This window comes from Halichoerus grypus, chromosome 7, assembly GCF_964656455.1.
Source record: "Halichoerus grypus chromosome 7, mHalGry1.hap1.1, whole genome shotgun sequence".
Classification (NCBI taxonomy): domain Eukaryota; kingdom Metazoa; phylum Chordata; class Mammalia; order Carnivora; family Phocidae; genus Halichoerus; species Halichoerus grypus.
Window position 1 is genome coordinate 118,031,107 of NC_135718.1, and position 23,786 is coordinate 118,054,892.

General features: G+C 35.6%; 1 protein-coding gene and 1 non-coding gene across 7 annotated transcripts in view; one reads left to right on the forward strand and one right to left on the reverse strand.

Moving 5' to 3' along the window:
• RPS6KC1 (ribosomal protein S6 kinase C1) overlaps positions 1–23,786 on the reverse strand; it is a 190,741-nt gene that overhangs the window by 130,404 nt on the left and 36,551 nt on the right. For 4 of the 6 annotated variants that reach the window (XM_036101795.2, XM_036101793.2, XM_078078117.1 and 1 more), the window contains 2 exons: positions 13,858–13,951; positions 2,056–2,418 (listed from right to left, as the gene is read on the reverse strand). In XM_036101795.2, coding sequence (XP_035957688.2) covers positions 2,056–2,418; positions 13,858–13,951 — 457 coding nt within the window. The remainder of the gene's footprint in view (positions 1–2,055; positions 2,419–13,857; positions 13,952–23,786) is intronic. The other 2 variants (XM_036101797.2, XM_078078116.1) reach the window with 2 other exon arrangements.
• On the forward strand, positions 4,148–4,220 carry TRNAR-CCU (transfer RNA arginine (anticodon CCU)). The gene has a single exon. It is a non-coding gene; the product is annotated as a tRNA-Arg (tRNA).

Sequence of the window (23,786 nt, forward strand, 5' to 3'; positions counted from 1 at the left end):
TTGATCACATTATGAATAAACAATAAAAGGCTAAAAGCAATTAGGCAAGTATAATTTTTTGGATTTGATGGCACATCAACAACAAAAACCAATCCATGGCAGGAATGGATATTGTAGTTTCAGAAAGACAGGCATATGTTAAATGGGAAAAACATGTTTAAATGGTAACATTCCTTAAGACAGAGGTCTAGTAGATTTGATATCAAGTTCTAGTGAGAAATAATTCACCATCATATCACAAAGTAACTAACTAAATGGTATTATTCTGTTATTTGCTGATATGCATCCATAATTCTCATTTTGAAGTAAAGATTTTTATTTTTCTGGTGCCATCAAGTGGTAACATTATGAAGTGCTCTAAGTTGAAAAGCAAATAACTTTTAGAAAAATATCACACTGATGTATCTATGTCAATTAAACACTAGTGATTTTTTAGCACAAAATCATCTAAAAAGATAAGGGAAAATATCAGAGCTAACTGCAGCTCATCCCGATCTTAAATTCCCAACCCAAAATGAGAGTTAAGACAAAGAAGAAAAATGTGTAGATCTTTAAAGACCAGAATGCTCTACTGGCAAACAAAAAACCCTAATTAACTATGACACTACTTGAGAAACAAAAATTTGTATCAAAATGACGTTATCAGTCAAACCATGAGAAATGCTCCCTCTGGAAACTCCATTAACAGGGCAGTAAAAGAATTATTTTTAAGGTAAAAGCCCAAATTTTTTGGACAAAGAGATTAAGAGAGAAGACTACAGCAAAAACATCCGAAAAGCTAGAAAACAGATGGATGAGTGGTTATTGACTTGAGAAGCTCAAGAAAGCTGCCTGACTTATATGACACTGTAAATCTCTCCAAAAGTTTGGGAACTGGTAGCACTGGGTAGCTGTGGAAATCAGAGTAAGGGCTAAAAACAAGAGAATTAGTCAAAATTCTGGTTAAAAAGCACTGATGCCACTACACCCACTCCCTCTTCAGTCCATGCAGCCAAGCATTCATCTTATACCACATTAGAAGACTGAAAGTTCATACTCTAATAAAAAAGAAAACTCTGGACAGGACACCAAGCATAGTGAGGGGGGAAATACTGTAGTAAAAAAGTGTTAGTGCTACAGGAGACTATGGTCATCTGAATGGCACTAACAAATCAAAGGTCACAGAACAACAGTAAAAATGACGATTTCCTGGAAAGCAAACCACTGGAAGAAGGTCCTATCGGCCTTTGATTATTGTGTCCAGAAAGTCAAGTAACTAACTGCGGTATGCTTCACACTCTTTCTATAAGGAAAAGACAAATGACTAAAACAAAAATCTGATGCTTAAAAAAAAGGTAAGTCCTACTTATAGAAATTCAGAAACATTCAGCTCCCACAACACCCCAGTTATTAGCTGAGAATTTATGACAATTAACAAAGAACAGAATAGTAGGCAAATCAAGGATCTTTACATTTCATCTCCTCTCTTCAGGCCAGCAAGAATAAATGCACTAAAGAATCTCTGCAAATACTTCTGAGAGAGGTGAAGCCTGGTAAACACTAGCCATGTCAGAAAAAAACAGGTTATTATTCATCAAGAGACATGGAGATTTGATTTTTTTAAAACCTGTTGTTGGTTAATTGATCAAAGTAGAGAGTTAAGCAGCTCTGATACTGCCTTCCATTCATGTAATTGAAAGTATAAACCTGAATGTAGGTCTTTTTTTTTTTGAGAGAGAGAAAGAGAGAGAGAATGCACATGAGCAGGGCAAGGGGCAGGGGAGAGGGAGAGAGAGAATCCTAAGCAGGCTCCACGCCCAGCACAAAGCCCGATGCGGGGCTCAATTTCACGACCCTGAGATGATGACCTGAGCCAAAATCAAGAGTCGAATGCTTAACTGACTGAGCCACCCAGGTGCCCCCCAAATGTAGGTCATTTAATCTTCTGTAATTTCTCATTTTCAGTCTTGTTTTTACAGAGGACTATACACAAGGTACAGTTATATATATACACTTTTCTTTCCAGACACCAACATAAAAACATTCCAAAACATATTAATACTGATAAAATTGTACCTTGAACACCTTCTAGGAGTAAATCAACTCCTTTCCTATAAAAATTGGAAGCAGCTTCATAGTCATCTTCTTCTTCCTTTTTTAAAGCCAGCTTTATTAATTCTCCTGCTTTCTCCAAATAATCTCTCTTGCCAAGCTTGGATTTTAAACTGCCAGGAAAGAGGCTGCGACTTTCCCGTTCTTCTTCTGGTTTGTTCTGTTCGCTGTCAGAAGCAACAGCCCCTAGTGCTGAAGGATCCGAAGAAAGACTGAGACCAAAAGTTCTAATGGGAGAATTTTGATTGGAAGCCATTCCATCATCTAACTCAGCAAGAGAATCCACGTCAACAGTAAGAGATATCAGATCACTGTCGCTGGAGAAACCTAGAAATATGATCACAATAGTAAACAGATATTAAATTAAGAATCAGCCAAAAAGAATACAAATCATGCTGACGATTCATTTGTTCATACTGTCCAAGTTGATTAGGAAGGCTGTCATTGCCTGATAGAGATCGGTGCCTGGCAATTTGTTTCTGCTTACTTCATTCACTTCTGCATTCAATGTAAGCTCTAGAAGCCAATCTCCTTTGCCTTAATTATCACACTAAAACTGAAGGCAAGTCTTTATCTAGCCTTGTTGTCAAAAAGAAGACCCTTTACCACAAGATCTTGATCATCATTAGGATAAAAGGAAAAGAATAAGAGCTTCAGGGTAAGACAAAAACAAGTGCTTGGATCTCAGCTCTTAAAACTTATTATGTGACCAAAAGCGAGTCACTTAATAATATTACTTATTATGTAGGACTTTAAATGAGGAACAGAGTTAATGCATATAAAGCACAATAGACTTATCATTCAATTACAACTATTATAGCAATTATATAATCATTATTTAACTATTATACAACGTACCCTCACAGAGGTGTGCTTTTAGATAATCATCCATATCTGGAAAATGTATGCCATTTATTTGTTTTTTTTTTTTAAGGACTAAATTTTTAGATATCTTTGTTTCAGTCTCTTCCACAAGCTTTTGGAGAGAGCTTTGGTCTATATTCGCCTCTTAGTTTTCTGACAGAAAATGAATGAACAGGTGGTATTGAAATATTCAGCAATGAAAATTCTTTCTTGCATTTCATAGAACTGACTTCATGGTAAATGAGCATGAGGTCTTAGGATCTCCCTTTACATTCTTAAAATAACTGAGAGCCTCAAAAAACTTTTGTCTTTGTGGATTATACCTGTAAATGTTTACCAATCTTAATATTTAAATAGACTAAAAAAATTTTTAAACACTAAACCCCATTACATGGGGTGTCTCAGTGGCTCAGTTGGTTAAGCATCTGCCTTCAGCTCAGGTCGTGACCCCCGGGTCCTGGGATAGAGCCCCACATCGGGCTCCCTGCTTAGGAGGGGAGCCTGCTTCTCCCTCTCCCTCCCCAACCCCGCCACCAGCTCACACGCTCTCACTCTCTCTCTCTAATGAATAAATAAATAAAATTTTTCAAAAAAAAAAAAAACTATATTCTCCAAAACAAAAAAGTATTTAGTGACAGAAGTGACATTGTTTCAAATTTTTACAAATCTTTTTAACAGAAGATGACTAGATTCTCATATCTGATCCTGCACTCAATCTGTTGTCATGTTGTTTTGGCTGAAAGATTTGAGGAAAATCTGACATAGATATGTAATGAAAATGGGGTGAATATTTTAGGAGCCTTTTCGAATATTTGTGGATATTATTTTTTGATACTACACCAAAACTTGACAAGTGGTAGTTTCTTAAAGCTTTGTTGCCATGTAGAATATAAATTCCTATCAGTGAAATTTCTGTTTCTGTCACATTCAAATACATTGGTCTGTCTTGCACATTGAATGGCTCTTTTATCCATGCCTGAGTTTGTAACATCACACACTGGACATTTTGAAAGTACTCGTTCCCTGAGTTATATAGATCTTCCAGATACTGATGAATTTCATTATTACAATACCCTCCCCCCCCAAAATCACATTTGTTACTATCATCATCAATCTCATCAGAATATTTTCTTTAGATACTGGGAAACTGTCAAGCTCAAAGTAGCAGATAGGAGTTCTCCAAAATTCAGGCATCTGGCTGGCTCAGTTGGTAGAGCTTGTGACTCCTGATCTCAGGGTCCTGAGTTTGAACCTCACGCTGGGTGTAAAGATTAAAAACAAAAACAAAAACAAAAAAACAAGTTCTCCAAAATTCTAATTTGGAATTGAAAACTCACATTTTATCATTGGCAACAAATACTGCCAGTTGTTTTCCCTAAAGTGTCAGCTCACTTCGTTTGCTTTTGAAAAAATATTTGCCAAATACCCGTCTGAATAATGACAGTTTGTCTGTCAATGGTTCTTTCAAGCAAAAATGATGTCCCAAGAGAAAAGCAGCTAGTTCATGGCTCAAACAAGTGCTTTTCCTCCAGACAACCACAGCAATTCAGTATGCAGAAGTGTTTTATGCGTACTTCCATTTTATCACACAGAATATCAAGAAGACATGTACCCAAAGGTTGAGATTTGATAAAAATTAAGTTTTTACTGCTTTATCAAGGGCATTTTTAGGCAACATTAGCATTACTGCATGTGCAATGATTCCTGTTACAGTCTGCTGTCCCTGTCCTGATTCATGCTCAGGCACAACAGTTTTACCTACCATTGCTTTTGCATCATTAGTGCAAACGTCAACACAGTGAAAAAGACAAACAATTTCCTAGACTATATAAAAACAGTTTCTGCTTTGGGGACCCCCTAAAAAGATCTCCGGAATACCCAGGCATCTGAAGACCATACTTTGAGAGCCACTGATCTCTATCATTCAATAAGACTGACAATAGAGCTATGTAAAAATTAAGTTTGGGAACAACTACGTGATCTGTATCACTACTGAATACTGACTCTCAAGTTTCTCAGGAAAGAAAATATATTGAAAAGAAAATTATTTCCTCAGGATCATATAAAAAGCCAAACTTAAAGGTGGGTTAGAGTATACAATTCTAGGTCAGGGATCAGCAAATTTTTCTTCTGAGGGCTAGAGAGTGACTATTTTAGGCTTTGTGGGCCATATGATCTATGTCACAACTAATCAACTCTGCTATTGTAGTACAAAAAAAAGCAGCCACAGATAATATGTAAATGAATAAGAATGGCTGTGTTCCAGTAACACTTTATTTATGGATGCTGAAATTTGAATTCCATATAATTTTCACATGCCACAAAATAATATTCTTTTGAATTCTGTCAACCATTTTAAAATGTAAAAACCATTCTTAGCTAGTAGGTCATATAAAGACAGGTGGCAGGTCGGATTTGGCCCACAGGCCATAGTTTGTCAACCCTTATTATAGACTCAAATTGCTTACTTCATATCAAATAAAATAAGTTAGGGTAAAAACATGTTACTGGCAGCTAAACTCAAATTTCAAATCAGCTTCAGACACTACTTTGGCATGCTGTCAACATATCCTGTCTTCAGGGGTTTTTCTCAAATCTTTAGAATGCCCATAAAGAACTCACTTTGTTCCCTAAAAGCAGAAGACTTCATTAAACCCACAATCTGAGATGAGATCCATTGGACCTAGTGGAAATCTTTTCAATCTCTGACATTTCAACTGTACAGACAGCACTTCAAAATCAAAATCTTTCACAGCAGTCTATAAAATTATTTACCCACCGTTCTGAGAAATATACAAACTTCAGAAGAGATTTTTTTAATTGATCTAAAAATATTTTACATATTTCAATGCACATTTATTTCCTTAAAGGGGGCCTTATATAACCTAGTCCATTGATATTAATAAACAAATAGACAAAGTTTAAAAAATAAGTTCTGATTTATACAGCTAATCATAAAAGAAAGGAAATGCTGCTATAGATCTTTTGTCTGCTCTCTGGTGTCTTGTCACTGTGACCTTCACATCATCTATCACATTGTACTGTTTCATGTTTTGCCTGATTTTCCTTTCTAACAAGAACAATAATACCAAAGGGCAAAGGGGTAAAATTATGTGTACTCAGTTTCTTGGCTTTTGACCACAAAAGTCTAGTGACATAGTCTTATTTCCTCTCTTACCTTTCCAATCGTATTTTGTTAGCAAAGGAAATCATGATTAAATAAAATTACATCAGAAGAGTAAGACCATCAAAATACCTAGGAATAAAGCCAGATAATGAAACAAAGAAATAATAATAATATTCAAATTGTTTCCTTTTCAAATTCTACCTAATTCTAAATGAAGAATCTTTCAAAGTGAGCAAACAAAAGAAAAGCTAGCAGGTTAGGATAAGGAGTTTTTCTAGTCCAACTATGAGAAGCAAAGGAAAGCAAAAAGACTTCTGATTTAACCTTTTTGGAGGACAATTTGGCAATACATATCAGATGCAAAAAATGCTTATATCTTTGATTCAGCAATTTATATCAAAAACAATCAGAGATATGATAAAAGATCTATACGTGACAATATCCATCACAAAAATTAGTGAAAATTTGGAAATAACAAATTCCTGACAATTGGAGATTATGGTACATCCCTTTGAGAAAATATTATACAGCTATTAAAAATTATGTTATAGACAAACGCTTAATGCTAAAGTGTTCATTATCTATTATGCAAAAACGACAAACTGTAAAGCAGTATATAATATACTATAATTCTAATTTTAAAACAAAAACACAGGAAAAAAGGCTAGAGAAGTGTATTAAACATTGACAGCAATTTTCCCTGTATGGTGGGATTACAGGTGACTCTTACCACATTCCTTTATGTGAATGGCAAGCTCTTAAGCCTTGGTACCTGAAGGATATCAAAGGAGATGCAGCAAGGGCTAAAACTGGGAATTTGTTTGTGAATAAATCTATGTTATACAAACATAATTTATGAAATATAGGCCAGTAAGAATCATCCAGCAGCCAGTGCCAAGAATTCCTAACTTAGGAGAGAAGACAAAAGTGATTATAGACAGATCTGTTTGAAGCAGACTAACCCTTGACACTTCTTCCTTGCCTATCTTCTTCCTTTAATTCTCCTCTTAAGATGCACCCTACCAGATCTGAAAAGCCTAACTCTATCATATCGCAACCATACACTGCAACTAGTTGTCTTCTAGTACTCTCTGAAATCTTTCCCTTCTGCATTTAAGCAATTTCTAAATCCCCTTCTTCTCAATGAAGTATTCCCCAACCAACTCGAGAACACTCCCCTTTCACCATCGCAGCAACAAACCATTAACACACACACACACACACACACACACACTCAGTACCTAGTCTTTTCGCCTTATATCCTTAATACATCTACTTAATAAAGTGCTTGCTCAATTCCTTGAAATCACGGTCCTGTCATTCAACCTGTTTTATATAAAGCTCCATATAAATATCACATCAAGTGGAAATTAGCTTCTAAAACTCAGAAAGAAAGTTAATAAGGTACAGAGAGCAGCCAACAAGTAAGAGGTTCTCAGTTAGGGTGAGTAGGAAGAACATTGTGGATAAGGCAGGGCAACAATTGACAAGTCAGAGACTCTTTGTCAAAAGTTAAACCAACCTGAAGTCAATCCATGTTTAAAGAGGCCCTCTAGAGCCATCATGAGAGTAAAAGGTACATGCTTCACCAACACCATCAAGACAAAAACCTCAGCCTTTTGGGGAAGAGATGGGAGGGGGAAGAGTCAAAGGTTCTATGAAAGCGTTCTGCCTCCAGGTTCATATCACAGAGATTCAAGTCTCAGGGCTATTAGAGGGCCCCAGGTGACCAGTTAAAAAGCAGCTACAGACATGAGGGGTTTCTATAGCATCCCAGTTCACCTACCTACCCTCACCTTCTGTGCTTTGAACTGCTCAGAGTAGGGCAGTCTAGTGAAATCTGTCTAGGACACCACCTCTGAAAGACAGGCACCAGGGGAAAAGGTGGAGTTGCTATAGAATAAATCTTTATACTATAAACTATCAGAAATCTGTATTTGAAGACCATCTGCAAAAAGAGATCAGTTTCCTTTAGAACAACAGGTGGTCTCTCATGGTCAACTATATATAAAATACATGGCCTCATTATTATTAGCTGATAGCTTTCACTGAGCACTGAGGTTCAGTCAACGAAAGGGAATTTCTACTTTTCCTAGTAGCAATGACTCATGCTTCACACACAAAGCAAAATATCTAGCCAGCAGAACAAAGGTCACCCTGAGATAGAAGACATACATATCAATCTCCATTAAGAAACAAGCCCTTATTAGTATGATTTTAGGCAAATACCTAAATCTAAAACTTGATGCTAATTAAGACTCTCGTACTCGATTACCAACGTATCATTTAGAAATAGCTACTGTTACGAAAAAGTACCATTCCTTTGATGTTTCACATTTTTATAATGTCCTGGAGACAAGTCTTTGCTTCACCCTTGAAAATTTCTGAAAAGAGCACCAGTATATTTACTGCATTATTTGGTGAAAAACTGAATAGCCTCAGGAAACAACACATCAATCAAAATTACAACCCTAATACTGTTATCTTACCATGAACAACAAAGATCTATGAGGTGGCTTCCCTTTCTACCTAATGAACTTTTTATGTTGCTACTCTCCATAATCTTCTCTGCAAATCAAACCTGCTACCAGCACACAGGTAGCTCACGCTGAGCTTTCTGTACCAAATATGTATTCTCACTGCCTCCTTCTCCATAAAATTAAATCTCCTCTTTCAAAACATGCTTCTATAATTGCTGCTGACTACCTAGAATGCCTGGACTGCCTTAGGCACATGGCTTTACTTCTCTGAAATTCCAATTTTTAATTGTGGAATAAGGGATTTATCTATATCATTCTTCATGTTCCTTTTACTCTAAAACAGCTCCCATGACATATCAGGAATTTTTTTTATCTTCCCCACCCAACTCCTAAACTCCTAATAGCTAACATTAACCTCAATAGCCCTAGGGTTTTTAAGAGTCAATAATTATAATATATATCACTTGTTTTACATGCACACATACAATGACACATTCTCATTTGTGTTTTTCTTGAGAATAATGATCTATTCTTTTTTCCCTATTTATTTTAAGCTCCCGCACCAAAGAAAATTCAACTAATAAAGGGCAATGAATAACATTAAGTAGATAAGCACTTAAGAGAAAAAGGAACTTCAAAGTGAATAAACCTACTCTCTTAATACAGGAGGGCCTAGAATAATCCCAGTAACAAGATTTAGAGTTCTCCTGGTGCCACCTAGTGGACATTTGCACTAAATTCTACTTTAAATTACTTTTAATTAGGCTTTCTATATTTTGTCATTTTACACCACCTCTATGCAGTTCTAAAGCAAACTTTAAGTTTGCCTGAAAAACAGATTTAGGCTATTAAGCAGCCAATCAACTGAAGAATATTCCTTTTTAAAACGATCCTGCCTCAGAGCATTGACTTTAAATCAACTAAATGAAAATAGCATAAATAATAAAAAGAAAAATATAATAATAATAAAATGGTACACTGACACAGAAGACTTTCTTCAAACTTAAATAACTATTCACCCTTCCAATTAGTCTCCCCTAACAGTTTAAAACTAATCAACATTATTCAATTTAATACAGTTTAATCTTCATGCTTTATTTTTTTTAATCTTCATGCTTTAATGGAAAGAATTATCACCCCGCCATCAAATAAAAACACAAATCTTTGAACTGAAAGTGATTTTAGAGATCCCTTACATAGACCAGCAAAGGATGCTAGTCTCCAAATGCACATCTCATTTACTCTAAAATGGAATTCAAGACAGCTTAATAGATCCTTTCTTATGTCTACAATAGCTACAATTGAACCCCAGGGAGCTCTTAACCCACAATTTACCACCAAAAAAAAAAGAAGGAGGAGGAGGAGGAAGAGGAGGAGGAGGAGGAGGAGGAAGAAGGAAGAAGGAAGAAGAAGAAGATCTGACTACCCCAGGAGACATTTAAGAACATTCACTCTTAAGATCTACATTTAAGAAGCTGATCTCTCAATTTGTATTTGTGGTTATGATCACCTAATTATTTTCTCTTGTTTAGTGCATAGACCTGGAAGATGTCCCTCCCATAACTGCAAGAAGAGGAAATGACACAGGTTACCAGATGAGAGTCTACCAACATCAAAGGCTCCAATATCAAGGCCAGCATGGCAGTAAAGCAACCTACATGCCTCAAACTGGCCAACAGATGAGAGAAACATGTCAAGAAGCTCAATTCCAATGCACCATTTTGGCCAGATTTCCACAAATGTCATAGTAACTTCATAGCTAAGTTTAATCAAATGAAAAGATTCAAGTTTAAAAAGGAAATAAGATGTTAACAATCAAGTCAATCTTCTTTCATCTTTAAAAATATGTATAGTTTAATTTCTCTGGACAAAGGAGATAAAGAGTGACCAGCATTTCATTTTAAAAACATAAAACAATATTAACTTTTTATCTAAAAACCTACTGAATAATTTTATAATTACCAATTTCTTATTAGATAAAACATATTTACCAGTTAATCACCACATTATTGGTTCTATGAAACTTTAAAGGGGTTTCCTCTATCCCATTACTATCAAATAATGATAATTAAAAAAAAAAAACATTAATCCAGCTCTTTATGTTTTCCTCAGAAAACTTTCTTTCAAGGTAAATTAAGACCTGTTGATTGCATTTTTTATGGTACTAATAAAAATAATGATCACTTAAGCCTCTACATCTGTCCTCTGAGAGGTGATATACTTGCCATGTCATTCTAACTCTACTGAAGGACCTTGAAACAGCAGACTATATATTAAGATTTGCCCCTCTGGCTCATTTCACTGGCAAACTAAATCACAAGTATGAAAAACGAATACACCCCTGAAACACCATTTAAAATACTACACTCAGAGGAGTTGTTATGGAGTGAATCACCTCCTCACATTTTGGCTCTAAATCCAAACCACAAGCACTTGCCACCACAATCCCTCTACAACCCTCCATTTCACTGTATACCTGTGGGGCTTGGCCAGCTGCCAGCTCTCCTGCTCTTTTGCTAGGAGAGGCCCTCTCCCTTGGCTGTCTCGGGGGTTTGCAGACCTTTTGGTAGGAAAGTATCTCTTCCACCACCCAGTATGCCAGACAATCTCATGATATTTAAAAGTCATTTCCCCTCTCATATAACAATGAATTTGCAAGCTGTCTGACACTCTGATCTGTATTTGTCAACAAAGTGTCTTTCAGCAGGATTAATTAGTCAGGCATAAAGGCTTTTAAAGGGAGGGGGTAAAAAACATAAGCACGTACAGCCTTTCTAGTTCCACATTTTGCATTCGTCATGGATCACAGCGTGTTCCAGAGATGGTAATACAGTTGGAGAACTGAACTAGGCACGGAAAGGATAAAATGCCAGTATTACTTTTCGGTAGCGTAAGTCTTTTCTGGGGTTATTAACAAAAAGGTTGCCCCCAATTTCTCTCATAAAAGCATATTCCTAAAAGATAAATCTTTCCAAGGAAAACCCATCTTTTCGGGGAGCCTAGGTGGCTCAGTCGGTTAAGTATCCTGCCTTTAGCTCAGGTCATGATCGCAGGGTGGTGGGATCGAGCCTCGCATTGGGCTCCCTGTTCAGCGGGGAGTCTGCTTCTCCCTCTCCCTCTCCCTCTCCCTGCCATTCCCCGCTGCTTGTGCGCGGGCTCTCTCTCTCTCTCTCTCTCTCTCTGTCAAATAAATAAAATCTTAAAAAAAAAAAGAAAGAAAGAAAGAAAGAAAACCCATCTTTTCGAAACTTCAAAGATAAACCCTGAAACAACTGCTTTAGATAGAGCGGCCCACACCATCCGTCTCAGTGTGCCAGGGGCGGTCCTGGTGTATGCGTGTGGTCTCGCTGTACTTTATTAAAGCATCCTCTTTACTTCTCAGAAGTGTGTGTCCCACTTAGGACAATAAATTACAAACTCATCCTAGCTTTAGGTAATATATCCTTTTTGTTTTTTACCACGTTTTTACCACAGCCACATTTTTACCCTGAACAGCTTCCCATATTTTGGAACACCATCCCAAGAAAACACATTCCTAATAATAATGCTTCGCCCCTTCTCTTCCAGATGGTAACAAAGAACAAAAGACCTCTGTATCATTCTCATCCATGATGATCCTACACTAAAATAGGTTCCTGAGACACACATCTCCCACCATAGCTGACTCACACCTAGTAAAAAAAAGCTTATTATAGATATCAAAAGAATATAGCCATCCCCGAGTTATGCAACCTTAGATTCCTGTAACAAAACACAAAAGGAGAGAAACTAAAAAACATTCTACCATCTCCAAGAACTGTACTCCTCATTGAACACTCTCCTACAAATCTATTTGTTTACTACTGGATGTCACCAAATCAGCACATCTATGGGCAGAAGATACCCTTCTCCTCCTTTCTCAGGAAAAGAGTATCTCCGAGGCAACAGCCAGATCAGGTTATCCCAGATAGCTGCCTTCCAAGGAAACCAGCTCTAAAAACAGAATCACATTGGGATCCCAAGCAGGGACTAGATGTTTCAAAGCCTGGCAAGGATCTGCAGATCAAAACAGGTTACAAAGAACAGGTATTTGGATTGTAGAGTAAAATTACTGTCAGCAGTGTTTTCCTATGACCTTGGCTGATTCAGTATAGAGTCAAAGACATTGAGGACCTAATGGAAATCCCTGGGCCTAAGGTTCCCATACATTACACAAAACACTAATGAATGGACTTTGTTTTTAAGTCAATGGGAGCCACTATGAAAAACAAGAAGAGCTAATGTGGCGGCAACAAAAGAAAAACAAATGTTATGAGGCTGATATGCTACCTACCGCACTAACAAGGCACTTGAAAAACAAATTTTAAATGCTTCAGCCTACACAATGGATGGGAACTTGCTGCTCCTACCAAATTAAGATGGGAATTCACTGCAATAAATCTATATCAATGTGTCTGTTGACATATGACATCAGTACATATCCCCACAAAAAGATCACTGAAATGAGATTATGGCTACCTCCCATATTCAGCATCCTCCTCTACCATAAACTGTTATCCATGAAAGAGATCAAGAAATATCTAGTCTATGATTTTACTTTTATATAAAACAAACCTAAGCCTCCTCAAACAAATCTAATTATCTATTTTTAAAGACTCTCCCTTCCTGTCTCCAAATCTCTTTTTCTTAATTCCAAATTCTTCCCTGGAAGAAAACTAGCTAAGGAAATTTAAAGACAAAAATGTATGTATTTTAAATCTTCATAAAAATTCAAGGATGGCTTAACATAGGAATAAAACAAGAGATTAAGCATTCTTGAATTAAAGTGATTAAAATTTCAAAAACTGCTTTGGTTTAGACTCGTGTTATTATAAAACATACTAAAAACATTAAAACTGCCCTAGGTTTATTCTTTCTGGGAACATGACTAAACTTTTAAAGCCAGTCTTAAAATTAATTGTTTAAATGTCAGATGCTGCTAAACTTTAGCAAAATATTCTTAACGCTAGACAATACGAATTCTGAACATTCATTTATACCACATTTCATCAAATCTAATATGCCATTAATTGTAGGATAAATCATTATTTTATATATCACACTAAGAAAGAAAAAAAGCTGTCAATTAAATGTAAGATATCATCGACCCAGTATCATGTACCCAACATCAGTGATACTAAAATGTTAAGGAAAAAAGTATCTTAGAATTGGTGAAATACTCCCAAATTCCTATAGCCATCTATTCTTTTGTAATTCAAATATGATTTATAGTCTGCAATCAAAACCATGAAATGAAAAAAATTCAAAATGTCCTACCTTCTGTACTACACTCAGGAAAGCTATCAACGAGGGAATCTGAATAAGCTTCAGCAGGACCAATCAATTCAGAACCATCATTAATTATTCCACCCTAAAAAGAGGAGAGTAATTGTGTTTCACTGTTAATAAGAGTATTTTAAAAATGAGTAATAAATGAACAATAGTTACTCAACATTACAGAAACTATGCATCTGTTAAACTAGATAATAGTTGCTTTTAAAAAAAAATCAATAGGAATATCAGTATTGATTCATCAATTGTAACAAACGTACCACACCAATGCAAGGTGTTAATAATAGGGGGAATCTCTGTGAAGGGAAAAGGGGATATACAGGAAGACACTATACTTTCCTTTTTTTATTTTTTAAGATTTATTTATTTAAGAAAGGACAGAGAGAGAGCGGACACACACACACACACGGGGAAGGGGCAGAGGGAGAGAGAAACTTAAGCAGACTCTGCACTGAGCGCAGAGCCCAACATGGGGCTCAATCTCATGACCCTGAAATCATGACCTGAGCTGCAATCATGAGTCAGAAGCTTAACCAACTGTGCCACCCAGGCGCCCCTGAAAGCACTATACTTTCTGCACAATTTTTCTGTAAACTAAACTGCTCCAAAAAATAATCTATTATTAAAATCTATTTTTAGCCTATTAACATTCAAAAGGAATATTATGTTTATAGTATCATGTGGCTTCTTATAAAAGCATATTTTTTTAAAAATCTATCAAAAATACTCATTTAAAAAATGCAAGGAAAAAAAAAACCACCCACCAACTAAAGACTATTGCTTAGTATCCTTAGTGACTGGTCATTCTAATTAGTGATAAATGATGGGACTGCATTAGAAATCCTTTAATTTTATCAAATTAAAAACTTCAATATATCACATAGAACCTCAGTGATTCCAGAAGTACCTTAAATGTGAAAAACACTTAGACATAATAATGTATGTGAAACTAAACAAATTTAAGATATTTGTATTATTTTTAATAAATATAAAATTGATTTCTCCGTGTGGCCATTATTTTAATTCTATATTTAGGTTTGCAAATTCAACCCCCAAAAGGCTGTTTTCTCTTACTCTATGTGCAACTAGAGAATGGTACTTATCAGGTAAGTGGTGGTGGTGTGATTTTGTGCTGTGGGTTCATGGACTGCTCCAAACATCGACATAAGGGCTTATAATCCTTAAATAATTATAACTAAAAGAATAGCTCTTCTGCTCCTTAACATCTTTCCTTCTACCTTCCACCAATAGTTCCATGCCCCCAAACACAATACCAGGATAGCAAAACCCAAGAGAAACACAAGACCCCTATTTCCTCTCTCCTTCAGCACAAAGAACTCAATAACTCTCTTTACATAATCAAAAGCCTCCCTGCCCACTTATCTTTAAGAAAGAGAAATTTTAAATGATCCCTCTCAAATTACCAACTTTTACTTCCCAGAGTGTTAAGTGAACTGAAACTTTAAAACAATTATTCTCTTTATTATTTTTTTTTTTAATCAGAGAGAGAGAGAATGTGCACAAGCAGGGGGAGTGGCAGGCAGAGGGAGATGGAGGCTCCCCATTGAGCAAGGAGTCTGATGCAGGACTTGATCCCAGGACCTCAGGATCAGGACCTGAGCAGGAAGGCAGTCACTTATCCGTCTGAGCCACCCACAATTATTCTCTTTAGAGGCAAGAATTTATACTACTTTGTTCTATTTGTTTATTAAAATATTCAAATCACATTTGAGTTTTTCTCTAAAAAAGAAGAGTATCTATTTCAGACTAAGCCATCCAAACCAAATCTTAAGAAAAAATGCAAATATTCTTGAGAATTTTAATAGACAAATCTGATTTTATTTATAATCTCACTTAACAGGAAGTGCCTTTCAACTATTAACTACCTCTTGAACCATGAGGTGTGTGACTTTAAGTTACCTATCTTCGAAATGGAAATATTATCTATAACTCATAAGTTGTTAGGACTAAAAGATTTCATACATGTAGAGTGTTTAGAACAACATAAGCACACAATAAATGTTTATTTGTTAATAATATTAGCTGATGTAAGATCTGTTTACAAGATAAAATAAAAACAATACTAAAGAATGCAAAAAATGTTTTAGCTCAGAATCCCAGAGAAATTTTATTTACCTAATTTAACAAATGATATTATACAAAATAATACAGACTAAATCCTTAATTAAACAAAATAATAAAAACTGTACCATAGGAACTCGAGGGAAGTAGTAGAAAAATATGCCACAATTCTATTTTAATCTCTATTAATTGCTGTTTTGATCATTTTGATCTCTAGACCAAAAACATGAACCATTTGGTGTTCTTCACTACGCAGTAGACAGAAACTCTTATTACACAGCATCTCAAAGTTTTTTGTTAATGAAATGTCAATCTGGAGGGTGAAGGGAGTTCAGGTATGATGGAATAAGTAAATTAGCAAATGCTCTCCCCAAAAGGCAATAACTACAGAAAACTGTCAGGGACCATTTCAGGGCTCTGGAAATTGACCAAAAACATAAAACAAATGAAGAAGTGGTTACCATAAAACCACAGGTAAGAACTGTGGGAGTCTGTGGCATTCTTGCCTGGGGTTACTCCCACCTTCCGTCCCAGCTGGGTTGCCATGGTAATTATACAAGGGCAAGGCAAGCTTTGAAATTCAGCAGATTCACTTGCAGAGGAGGCTGGCATGATTTGGATTGAAGCACAGAAAAAGTCCACCCCAAACAGTATTATCAGTAATAGAAGTGATCCCAGTGCCAACACACAGTGGCTCAGCAAACACGAAGTTGCGGCAAGCAAAGAACCAGCATATCAGGCAAACATTTAGCAGGGAGATACAGAAAATACACAGCCATATGGGTTCTTAATATGCTCTCTACCCATCCATGCAGAAGAGACTAGAGAGAAATCGAGCTATCTACAAATCCTTGGCAAACCATGATGATGCACACACACACAGGAAATCCAAGAGATCCTAGAGGAAAGCAAAAGCCAGGACAAACTTAAAAACTGCTTGAACTTTGAAAATACACCAAGAATCATCAGCATGTGGAAGAAGCATATAATGGAACAAAGTGTTTAAATGCAAGCAAAGACCAATCACTGGCTGACGACTAACCCAGGCTGATACAGGACTAATCCCTAGTTAGCCAGGTTTAAAAATACAATAAAAATTAAAAATTGAGCAGAGATATCAGCAATCACTGCCCATTAAACAGACTCTACAGATTCAGTACAGACACTTTACTAAACACACTAACAAAACAATACTAACAACCCTCAGGGCAAAAGTGAGAACTCCGATCTGCTATATTATCCAAAACTTCTAGTTTTCAACAAAAAAAATCATGAGACATACAAAGAAATAAGAAAGTGTGTGCTCCATACATGGGGGATGGGGAAGGGAAGCAATCAATAGGCACTAACTCTGAGGGGGCAAAGATACTGGATTTAAAAGGCCAAGACTTCAAAGCAGCTATTTATAAATATGTTAAATAATTGAAGGAAGTCGTGATTAAAGAATTTTTTGAAGTATGATGTCTATGACTCATGAAATAGCAAATATAAATATATACAAATTATAAAAAAGAACCAAATGAAACACTATTCGTAAGAGCCAAAAGTGGAGATAATTCAAATGTCTATCAACTGATTCATAGATAAACAAAATGTGGCATACTCATATCCACCTAATGGAGTATTACTTAGCCATAAAAAGGATGAAGCACTGACCCATGCTACAACATGGATGAACCTTGAAAACATTAAGCTACGTGAAAGAAGCCAGATGCAAAAGGCCACATATTGTATGATTCCATTCATGTCATGTCCAGAATAAGCAAATCCATCAAGACAGAAAATAGATTAGGGGTTGCTAGGAGTTAAGGCAAGTGGGGAAGGAAGAGTAAGTGCTAATGGGCACAAGATTTCTTTATGGGGTGATGAAAATGTTCTGGAATTAGACAATGATAATGGTGGCATAACCCTGTGAATATACTAAACACTACTAAACTTTGTACTTTAAAATGGTGAATTTTATGTCACGTGAATCTCAATTTTAAAAACAGAACCGATGGAAATCATAAGTTGAAAAGCATAGTAACAAAATTTAACAGATTTGAGGATGAATAATAAATGAACTTAAAGATCAGTAGAAACTACCCAAAATGAAAATTATAGGAAAAAAAGACCTAATAACCGTAAAGAGAATCAAAGAGCTATAAGGATAATATCAAGCATACCAACTAATATGTACCAGACATGAGTGAGAAAAAAGCTGAAAAAAATATTTGAAAAGATGCAGCAGAAAACTTTCAAACTTTGATGAAAAATAATAATCTACCAATACAAGAAGATAAATTAAACTCCAAGTGGATAAACAGAAAGAGATCTACACCTTGAGTCACACTACTAAAAGACAAAGGCTAAATTCTGAAAGCAGCAACAGAAAAAGACTTCTATACCAGAACTACAGTAAAAGTAACAACTTCTCATAAAGAACAATGAAAACCAAAAGGCACTGAAATGATAAATTCAAAATGCTAAAAGAAACAGTTAATCAATAATTCTACATATCCAGAAAAACTATTCTTTAAAAATGAAGTGCAGGGGCACCTGGGTGGCTCAGTCGTTAAGTGTCTGCCTTCGGCTCAGGTCATGATCCCGGGGTCCTGGGATCGAGCCCTGCATCGGGCTCCCTGCTCAGCGGGAAGCCTGCTTCCCCCTCTCCGACTTCCCCTGCTTGTGTTCCCTCTCTCGCTGTCTCTCTCTCTCTGTCAAATAAATAAATAAAATCTTTAAAAATAAATAAATTAATTAATTAATTAATTAATTAAATAAAAATGAAGGGCAAACAAAAACACTTCCAAAGACTAAGAAAATCTATTGCTAGTAAACCCGCCTTACACACACACAAAAAGAAACTACAGGAAATCCTTCAAGCTGACAACATACGGTAATTCAAATCTACCTGAACAAATAAAGAACACCAAAAAAAGGTAAATATGAGGGTAAATATAAAAGACTATATAAATATATGTTCCTCTCTTTTATTCTCCTTAACTTGAAAAGACATCAAATCATTAACACTATATTGTTGAGTTTATAATACATTTGAGATATACATATGATAACACAAAAAAGGAGGAGTGAATAGAGCTTTATGGAGCAAACTTTCTATATTTTACTGGAATTAAGTTAATATTAATCTCAAGTAAATTGTCATAAATTAAAATGCATTATTTTAATCCCTAGAGCAACCATTAAGAATATAACTTAAGGAATACCTGGGTGGCTCACTCAGTTAAGTATCCAACTCCTGATTTCGGCTCAGCTCATGATCTCAGGGTAGTGAGATCCAGCCCTGCGTCAGGCTTTGCCCTAAGCAGGGAGCCTGCTTGAAGTTCTTGCTCTCCCTCTCCCTCGGCCCCTCCCCCCACTCCTGGCTTGCTCACTCTCTCAAGTGCTCTCTCTAAAATAAATAAATCTTTAAAATATATATATATACATATATTAAAAAAATAGAAGGGAAATTTCAATAGTACAACAAAAAATATTTAACACAAAAGATGACATAAAGGAGAAACAAAAGAACAAAAAATATATGAAATATATAACATATAACAAAATGGTATATTTAAATATAAAAGAACTAAATATGTCAATCAATGACAGCAATTTTGAGACTGGACCAAAAAAAAAGATCAAACTATATACTGCATGTAAGAGATACCCTTTAGATTCAATAACACTAATAGGCTGAAAGCAAAAGACTGAAAAGAAAGCGGCAACCCTCTCAGGTCCCCTCCCTCCTTCCGAGCTTTGTGCTATCACTTTGCTATCACTCAATAAACCTTGCTTTGCTGCCCCCCCGACAAGAAAAAAAAAAAAAGAATGAAAAGAAAGGTTCCATGCAAAAAGAGACCTAGAGTATTCTTTACTAAATAGTGGTCTATATTAAAATCATACAAAATAGACATTAAGACAATAAATACTACTCAGGTCAAGGACAGCCAATTCCTAAGGCTAAGAAAATCAACTTATCAGGAAGCTATTCCCACTATAAATACACATGCACATGACAACAGAGCCCCAAAATAAATAAACATTAACAACTGAAAGGACAAATAGAAAATTCAACAATAATAAGTGGAGGCTTCAATACCTCACTCTCAATAATTGATAGAACTAAACAGAAAATCAGCAAAGATACAGAAGACTTAAACATCACTAACAACTAACTGGAACTAACTAAAATTTACATAAAATTCCACCTGACAACAGAATATATATTCCTTTCAAGCACACATGGAATATTCTCCAGGACAGGTCATATGCTAAGAAATAAATCAGGTCTCAATAAATTTAAGAGAACTGAAATCATATAACACATGTTTTCTGGCCATGACCAAAAGAAAACTAGAAATCAACATAAAAGAAACTTTAGGAAATCAACAAATATTTGGAAATTAAAGAACATTTTTCTAAATAACCAATGGGTCAACAGAAAAATCACAGAAAGAAATAAAAAAATGCACTGAACTGAATAAAAATGGAAACAAAGCATAAAAAGTTATAGGATGAGGTTCAAGCAGTGCTAAAAGGAAAATTTATAGTTGTAAATGCCTATGTTAGATAAGAAGAAATATCTCAAATCAGTAATCTAAGCTTTCACTTTAAGGAATTAAAAAATTAGATAAACAGCAAAGCAAATCCAGAGCAAGCAAAAGGAAGGAAATACAGTTTAGAGTAGAAATCAATAAAATGAAATAGAGAAAAATGAAACAGGAAATACAGAAAAATCAACAAAACCAGGTTAGTCGTCTTTTTTTAAGATTTACTTCACACAGAGAAAGAGAGAACAAGCAGGGGTAGAGGAATAAGCAACCCCCCCCCCCCGAGCAATGGAGCCCGATGTGGGGCTCTAACCCAGGACCCTGAGATCATGATCTGGGCCAAAGTCAGACGCTTAACCGACTGAGGCACCCAAGCACCCCAACCAGGTTAGTCTTTTGAGAAAATCAGCAATATCAAACTTTTAGCTAGATTGACCAAGAGAAAAAATAAACACGATACATACAAATTACCAAAATCAAGAATGGAAGAAGGGACATCACTACCATCCCTGTAGAAATCAAAGACATTATAAGGAAATACTATGAATAATTTATGCTAACAAATTATACAATTTAGATGAAAACTCCTGGGAAGGAACAAATTACCAAAGCTGATTCAAGAAGAAAGAGAATATCATAATAAACCTGTACCAAGTAAATAAATTGAATTAAGATTTGAAATCCTCCCAGACCAATTCTAATACTAGATATATACCTAAGAGAAATGAAAAGATATGTCCACACGAAAAACTTATATGCCAATATTTATAACAGCATCATTAGTAATAGCCAAAAGCGAGAGACAACCCAAATGTGCTCAACTGATGAATGGATAAACAAAACGCAGTATATCCACGGATCCACACAAAGGAATACTATATAGCCACAAAAAAGAATGAAGTATTGCTATACGCTACAACATGGATTAAACCTTTAAAACATAATGCTAAGAGAAAGAACACAATTCTGTTCACAAAGGCATCAAAATAATAAAATGCATAGAATAATTTTAACAAAAGAAGTGCCACACTTATACACTGAAAATTGCAAAACACTGCTGAGACTAATTAAATAAACGGAGAGTCATTTCATGTTCATGGATTGGAAGACAATATTGTTAAGAAACAATTTTCCCCAAATTGAACTACAGATTTAATACATTTCCAATCAAAATTCCATCAGAATTTTTTGTTTATATGGACAAGCTGATGCTAAAAATTTTTATGGAAATTCAAAGGACTCAAAATTGCCATAACAATTCTGAAAAAGGATGACCAAATGGGACAACTTACACTATCTGATTTCAAAACTTATTATAAAGCTAAAATAATCAAGAAAATACAGTTTTGTTATAAGAACAGGCACATAGATCAATAAAACACATCAAAAGTCAAGAAATAAACCATTACATTTACATTCAATTCATTTTTGAACAACAATGCCAAAGTAATTCAATGGTGGAAAAGACGGCCTTTTCAACAAATGGTGCTAGGACTGTTGGATATTCATGTGCCAAAAGATGAATTTAGGCTGTTACCTCACACTGTATACAAAAATTAACTATGGATCATAGACCTAAATGTTAAGACCAAAACTTGTAGAAAAGAACACAGGAGACTTTGGGTTACTCTAGGAGTTCTTGGATATGACAAAAAAAAAAGTATGATTCAAAACAAGAAAAAAATTGATAAATTAGACTTCATCAAAACTAAAAACTTTTGGGGCACTTGGGTGGCTCAGTCGGTTAAGCCTCTGCCTTCGGCTCAGGTCATGATCCCAGGGTCTTGGGATCGAGCCCCGCATCGGGCTCCCTGCTTGGCGGGAAGCCTGCTTCTCCCACTCCCACTCTCCCTGCTTGTGTTCCTGCTCTCGCTATCTCTCTCTCTCTGTCAGATAAATAAATAAAATCTTAAAAAAAAAAAAAACTTTTGTACTTCCAATGACACCATTAAGAACATGGACAAGCCACAGATTGGGAGAAAAATATTTGGAAAACATATATGTGATAAAGGACTTGTATCCAGAATATATTCAGAACTCTTACAACTCAATAATAAGACAACCCAACCAGAACTGGACAGATTTTAACAAACATTTCACCAAAGTATATGAATACGCACATGAAAACAAGCTCAACATCATTAGCCATTAGGAAATGGAAATTAATTAATACTATAGTGAGATATCACTAAACACATACTAGAACAGCTATAAATTAAATTCTTACACAATTGGTGAAATTGTGTAAGAAACAGAGCCTTCATACATTACTGGGGAATGTAGAACAGTACAGTCACTTTAAAGAACAGTTTCTTAAAAACATAAACTTACCATAACACCCAGCAATTCCACTCCTCAGAATCTACCCAAAAGAAATGAAAACATATACCTACACATAGATTTGTACACAAAAATTTGTTGGCAACAGTACTGGACAAAGGGTCAAAAAACTGAAAACAATCCAAATGTCCATCATTTTGTCAATGGATAAACAACATGCAGTATAATCTATGTAATAGAATACTATTCAGCAACATAAAGGAATAGAATACTGATACATGATAAAATACATACATATATACATACATAACCAGCAAAGAATATGGCATGGAAATGCATAGATGAAAAAAATTTGGCAATATACTGATAATTTTCAAGATGAGTAATGAGTAATGGAGGCTCATTATAGTATTCCTTCCACTCTTGTGTATGTTAAAAAAAATCGAATCAACTGGCAAGGTAGTCATTTGCATGGGGTATCTATCATCAGTATTCCCCCCAAAACAAACACACACACAAACAAAAAAACTAAAACCTCTGTTATTGTAGCACACCCTCTGACCCGGCTACCCAAAAACCTCACCTCCATACCTTCATCCACGATGAGAACTAGAAAGCTAAAAGAGTCACCTACCCAGACTTCTCTGAAGCTAAGGATAGTCCTGTGACCCAGTTCTGGTCTATAAGATGTAAGAAGGACTACCTCTAGGTAGAATTTCTAGGAAAGCTTTTCAAAAATGGCATGCATTCACTCATTCATTTATCAGTCCTTTTCCTTTCACACCCCAAACCAGGAACCTAAGGCTTTGATGACATCATTGAGCTCTGTACCAACCCTGTTCTATCTTCCTCACTCAGCTTCTTGTTGTATGAGACAAACCCCTTTCTTACTTAAGCTAATATGGTAAGCTTTTTTGTTTCTTGCTTGCAGCTAAATAACCCTCAAGGATCCTATTTACTTATCTTTATTTAGAGGCTGACTACCACTGCTGTGATATTACCAAATCAGTGTCT